General features: G+C 43.3%; 1 protein-coding gene across 1 annotated transcript; it reads left to right on the plus strand.

Moving 5' to 3' along the window:
• Positions 1-741: 741 nt before the first annotated feature.
• Positions 742-2,886, plus strand: LOC120903421 (protein IWS1 homolog 1-like). The gene is made up of 4 exons (XM_040312844.1): positions 742-856; positions 973-1,497; positions 2,243-2,365; positions 2,440-2,886. The coding sequence occupies exons 1-3, from the start codon at positions 847-849 to the stop codon at positions 2,344-2,346; spliced, it is 639 nt and encodes a 212-aa protein (XP_040168778.1). The 5' UTR covers positions 742-846; the 3' UTR covers positions 2,347-2,365; positions 2,440-2,886.
• Positions 2,887-6,680: the final 3,794 nt, after the last annotated feature.

Here is a 6,680-nt window from a genome sequence, read left to right on the forward strand (position 1 = left end):
TCATTCGGAGCTGTCTAGAATCGCCTCACTCCGGCGTACTCTTAAATCGTGCGAGTTGACGACTGTAGCATGGGAACACACCAAGAATAAGAAAATAACATGAAGATCATAATTATGCCAATATCTACACGCGAAACATGGCTTTCGAAATAGTTTGACTCTCCAATTCTCGTGACACTGGAAGATATATCTTGAACTGCGTAAAGTTTATACAATCCATCCATTGTTTACAGTGGATTTGGGTTGTAGGATAGAACTCCAGACGGTTAGCACAGTGTGGGGCTTCATCTCAAGTGTTTTGTTCCGGCGCAAATCGTTACGTTCTTTAATTTCAATGACCAGGCGTGCCTTACCCTAGTGCTGAAAACGAGTTTTCCCGTGTAGATTTCCTTGTGTGTGCGTGCGATCAGCGTTTCAAAATGTGGGTGAGTGTGTGGTTGTGTGAGTACAAATAAAAATGAATATAAAGGCATTTGACACCTACAATCTTTTTGAAGAAATAAAAACTTGCTCGCGCTGAAGATTGTTTACTTTTCATAAAACAATCGTTTCTACGCCTAATTTCGGTCTCAATTCCATTGCTATCTCTACGTCCCGATTGTTTGTTGCGCCGAATTATTGGTGCGATAGATGCTTACCAGTGTGTGTTCACTCGTCCGCCCGGCACCGTCGGCTGTCACTGTCACGGGTACCCATTTGACGGTTGTTTTCCGGCGGGCTAGTGAAGTGGTGTACAAAAATGTTTTGTACAAATTGCGTGCTTGTTCTTACCTCCTTTGCATATAACTTGTTATCTAGAGTATATTTTCGATAATTTTTAATCGAAATAATCAACAACGATCAAATATGGAATCAGGTAATGTCCCCATGCTGGTGTCCTTTTCGCATCCCAAACATTACGGCCATATCCGGCCAAAAATCGTTCAATTTCTACTCAACATCCCCCATCTCCTTCCCCCTTTCCGCATCAAGTCGACCCGAGCAAGACGGATTTTGAGTTGATGCGCGATAGTAAAAAGCGCAAGCTACCGTGGTGGAAAACCCCAAACGCACCGATCATATGTAAGCGGATTGTGAAGAACCTGCTGAGGCGCATGTATGCGGCCGCCCGTGAAGACATCGAGCTGCGCAAGCAACACAAGCAGGTAACGAAGAAGTTGGCGCTGCTGAACGAATTTCTGGACGCACTGCGGAAGCGCTACCTCCACCCAACCCTACTGGACAGGGGCGTACTGAGTGTGATAGAGCTGTGGCTAAAGCCGGCTGCAAATGGAGAACTTACCAACAGCCAGATAACGCGCGGACTGCTGCGATCGATGCTCGAGCTGTCCGGCGTTACGCGCACGCATTTGGAGCGGTGCAAAGTGGTGGAGGTTGTGTTTGCGCTGCAAAATCGCCGGGATGAAATGCACGACAACCAGCGGATGGCAAGCGAGCTAATTCATCGGTGGGCACGGTTGCGCACTTCGAAATGTTCGTTAGTGACACCAGGAAAGGGTACGTTTGCTGTGACGGTTCATCCTTGTGCTGTGACTCGATTGAAATGATGCCTCAAGACGCGTCTCGTCTCGAGAAGTGCCGAAGGTGCACCGTAGAACGCACGGTTTAGACTTATCCATTGCGTTTTAATTCTTCGCTCGAGTGGTTCAAGGTTCATGTCCTTGGTGGACCATCTGCTTATCCGATAAATGCAGATCATCGAATAGATGCTGCTCTCTCTCTCTCTACACAAAAATGCGATCTCCCACGAAATCAGAACTGCTGTAACTTCTGTTTTACATTCCAACCGGACTCAACATCTTCGGCTCTTGACGTACCAAAATCTTCGTTGAAACAATGATTGTTACTGTGCTTGTGAGTACTATTAGGCAGCTGCAGATTTATGTATGCTGTACATTGGCTAATTTAATACAGGGTAAGACTGTACAAAATGATAAAAAAAATTATATTTTAACCGAACCAGAGCATGTCGGCTAGCAGGATTAGTCAAGTGGTATCGAATTTCTTATCACAAGAGTTATGTTGTTTTGCACCAAACCAGTAGATGCAGTAGATACTGTAAATTAATGATTATTTGCTCCCAGCAGCCCGGCAATGATCGACGACGACGAAAACGAAGTTTGTCGAGCAACTGCTCTCCCGCCAGAGCATGAATATCAATCTTCCCGCTGGGCGTTGACGCGCACCGGTTTAGGAAAGGGGATATTTATTAATGCTATCATATCGTATTTTCAACCAGCAGCATCAGTGCGCGCTCCCGATATTGATGCCCGTACCGAACCGAAAGTTGCCCCACAGCTCGACAGCTTTCATCAGTCACCCAGACTTTTGTGCACGGATAGTTAGTACAGCGTCGATCCAGCCGGTAAGAGATATTCTTTCAAAAATTCACACGACAAACAAAAAATAAACTTAAAAATAATTTCTTACTTCTTTTAGGTAACCGTCGTTGCACACTTGCCTCCTTCTCACACCAAAGCTCTATCATTCATGCGCAAACTTTCTCAATTTGATACCGAAAGGATGAAAATATCAAAGCAAAATTTGGTGCGGTTTGGTGCGGCACTGCTGCCCTCGATCCCATGGATCGAAAACGTCACTAAAGGAAGGCAAACCACCAGCACGAGCGTACATCAGGAGCATGGAAAATGTAATCATAAAAGATTAAGTGAAGCACAAACTTTGTCTCTTCAACCCGGGGCGATGCTGCCGACAACCCAGCCCGACTTACACAGCCCGCACCACAGGTTTCCGATTCAATCCGGGAAGCCGCCATAATCGTGTCATACAGGTTAAAACGATCGATCGGCACTGAACCGGCACTGGCACGATGATGGTACGATGCCTTCTTGTGGTCAGACTTATTATTCTTTTTTTTTTTTTTGAAATTCCACGCCATTCTTACAACAGAGGTTGTCCCAATTGCCCAACTTCCAATGTGTTGTGTGAGCCTCTTTCGATGGCGCATTACTGCTGTCAGCGACTGAATAGGTTCAGTCGACGAATACGTTGCTGGTGGGACACGTTTTGCTAACACTTGACCACCGGTGACGCCCCCTCCCAGGGGGTCGGGTGGAAGAATCTAGTTAAGGTTAACTTTTTTCTCACCCTCACCCACTGGGTCTGTTTGATGTTCCCAAAAGACGCTGGATGTCAGAATTTGATAAATCGAGCAAAACTACCCTGTTGGGCAGCTACTGGCGGCCGAAAACTGGCCCTGTTCAGGTATTGAAAGGTGAGGAGTTTATGTTGCCCACCCCTCCGTCCTACTTTTCTATCGCTTCAGGCACGTCTCACAGTAAAATGTTCCTCGTTCAGAGGATTTTGCATCACACAAACACACGAAACGATGCCCAGTTCATCGTTATCTTATTTGCTGTCCTTTTGCCACCTTTTTTTTGGTTGTGGTGCGGGATATGGAACACACTGGAATTGGAGGTTGGACGTCCTCGTGATTGGATTGTCAGTCGATGGAATGTTTCCCCTGCCGGACGGACGGGTATGCTGGACGTGCCGAAAGTGTTGGCCCAAATTGGTTCCCATCGTAGGGCGAGGTGTAGCCTGGTAGCACCAACTCAACCACACGTAACTGGACCATGTAGATAGATGATGTTGATGTGTGTTGGTGTGTGAGATTTGAATTTTCATCCTCCATTGACTGAGCTATAGGGGTGGAGTGACAACACGGGTCTAGAAACGAGCTTCACTTCCTGATATAGTTTGTACAAGGGCAGCACTGTCATAGCTTAATGGGCATACAGTATGAGTTCTTTTCGATCTGCTCTCACTTGCATCGTTTCATTTTATGCGGGTTGGCTTGACTTTTGGAGCTTTTTCTTTTCTTCTGTTGCTTGCCTACTACCTTGTCACTGGATTATATGACAATTGTGACGTATTGTGTAAATGCTTTGGAGAGGAAGACTTTTCTGCTGAATCTTCAGGTATTTTGTGGCTTTAAACATTAACACTTTGACCGCCAGCCTGACGTCACAGTTTTTGAGTGAGCACGTAGCGCATGGCAAGAGAGCGATGAGAGCGACAGTTTCTCGGGCCATTGTTATCACTCTTTTGTTTCATTGCGATAAGCGGCGTAGCACATGTCGTTCTCGTTCTCTCTTTCCTACCTCATTCGTTCTCAAGAGAATCACTGAGCGTCAGATACAAAGCTGAGTGGTGAGCAAAGCCGTCATACGAAATCATATGACGCGGCGCTTAAAGTGTTAACCTTAAAATAATCTAAGCATTCTCGCGCTTAGTGCGGTATTCTTGACGATTTGTATGCGGCTCCAGAAGTATGTATTAAACTCAGTTTAAGAGTTCACAGTCTCGTATTACAATAGTTTTAAGATTTTTTTAAGTAAGCTTGTTTGGATTATAACTTGAATCAGAAAAATAAGTGAGCGATGAGTTTTAAAGTATTTTTATAATCTAATAAGTCATTAGATTTGTTTGTACATATTTCCTCTGTATAACAAATAATTAAATCTAAGCTAGGTTTAGAAATTAATCTTAATTAATTAACGTTAATGTTACGGTTGATATAAAATAAAAATATTTTAAAATAAAATGAGTTGAAGAATCATTCAATTTAAACACAAATAAACGCGTCCTACGCAAACGAAAAGCAGACCCCATTACAACCAACTGACTGACTGATTGTGTGGAAAATGCATTAAATTTTACCGACCAGAAGGCCTCCCATTAAAACGTATGGCCGGCCAGGTCCAGGCATTAAGTAGCCAAGCCTTATTATAACATTACGCTCGATTCATCTTCCCCTGCTTCTTGCATTCCCTCCGTGTTAATCCTCGCAATGCAAATGCGACTGCAATAATTGCAGTCGGAAATGGTACTGCTTCATGTGCTCCATTCGATTGCTATCCGATATCTCCGCTGCATACGGTGTTTTTCCATTTGCCATTTTTAATTCAATGATTTTTGCTCTCCTCTGCTAGCAGCGTGCGGACCAGGGACACACCAAACAAAAGTAAAAACAATTTCTCTACCCCTTTTTTATTCATTCACCTGCAGTACACGCAAATGAGCACATTGCACACTATTTGACCGCTGCCTCCAGCTAACGTAAAGCTACTACTAGTAGTGCACCACGGAGAAGAAGTAGCACAGCAACAACAAAAACACCCCAGTAAAGCTGCGAATCGTATTACCCAATTAAGTGATCAGTGGATTTCCGCGGCATTACCTTACGGCCATTAAAGTCGACTAAATTATTCATTGGCCTCGAGCGTGTATTTTGTCTCTTTGTCGGTTTGCAATTCTACACGCGCGCGTGTGAATTCAAGCGAGGTAAATAATGCACACGGCGAGGCTACGTTTGTATGTAATTCGCTTTAGCAAAAGTTGTAATATGGAAAAAAACGGAAATTCACACTCTCCCATTCGAGTCCGTACCCGCGTCCGTTGCAAGTGCTTTGATGGGATGTCAAGCGACCATTAAGTATTCAAGCGAATGTGCAAAGTATATTATCGTCCGCGGGCCCAATCGACTTCAGCCGAGGTTGCGAGACTGTTTGCCTTTAAACTATTTACGAGGCACTTTTAAGCGCGTTGTTTTATTGATGGGAAATCAATCAATTTATCGCGCGTTTGCAGCTGGCTTACGGACGATAAAAAGGATGTTACAAAACGGAACCGTATGCTTTGTCAGCCCCGAACGATGTCTGTACTTTATCCCTCGTAAGATATCATTTATTTATGCAGCCATTCGATTGATTGAATAGTTTAGTCGGGTTCGTTGAAAAACGGATCCTTTTATTATTGTGTCAACTGTTGTTAATATGACATGTATGGCTCACTGAAAATATAGGTCATTGTAATTTGCTATCCTTTATAATATGTTAACCTTTGCGACGTGGCCTGTGCTGGCCTGAGCTATGCAAGGGATGGTATAATTATACGAGGATCTTCACCATCTAATCATCTCCGCATGCTTATTTCTCAGTCTCAAACACGTCTCCAGATGGGTGATCTAAATACATTTCATTTGACGTGTCCTCATTCACAGTATGCTATCGACATATGTAATTGTCCTTAAACTAGAGCTCACCATGGTAGAAGTAATCAACATAGGAACTCCGAACACACAACCAAAAAAGAAACCAAAGTCTTTTGATTCATAATTACAGGTTCATCCTCGCTCATAATGTTCGGTAGGTTCTAGGACATTATGAGCTAAACTCCCTGTCGAAACCTATTATTCATAGGAATTTGAAAGGTTCCTAAGAGATCGTAAGGATGACTCATGGGACATCGTTGAGCCTGATTGATTCATGACATGCACTCAACTCCATCGCATCATTTCAATATTTTGTAGGATTTTTTTTCCATAAAACGCCCATCCGACTCTCAAAATTGTCTATACAGGCATTGTACACTTTTCAACACTATCTACGTCTCAAAGGAATGTATCCTAAGCACAAATGGTATGGTTAAATGTATCGTAAAGTTGGTCAATTGTGTCAAATTCACAATATGGAACAAATTTCGCATGTTGTAGCAACACTCTGCTAAGTTATACCATTTAAATGTCACTTTCTATGTTGATTGTTGTATCGCAAGAAAGTTGAGGCTAGGATATTCATATTTCCAACCATTGGAAATCTGTTTCCTGAGTGCTTTGTTGTGTAATTTATTATGCTGTCTTGGTTTTTTTTTATGGT

This window comes from Anopheles arabiensis, chromosome 3, assembly GCF_016920715.1.
Source record: "Anopheles arabiensis isolate DONGOLA chromosome 3, AaraD3, whole genome shotgun sequence".
Classification (NCBI taxonomy): domain Eukaryota; kingdom Metazoa; phylum Arthropoda; class Insecta; order Diptera; family Culicidae; genus Anopheles; species Anopheles arabiensis.

Coding starts and splice junctions, on each gene's coding strand:
- LOC120903421 (XM_040312844.1), top strand. Junction 1,498..2,242: donor GTTAGTGACACCAGGAAAGG/GTACGTTTGCTG, acceptor TTCAACCAGCAG/CATCAGTGCGCGCTCCCGAT.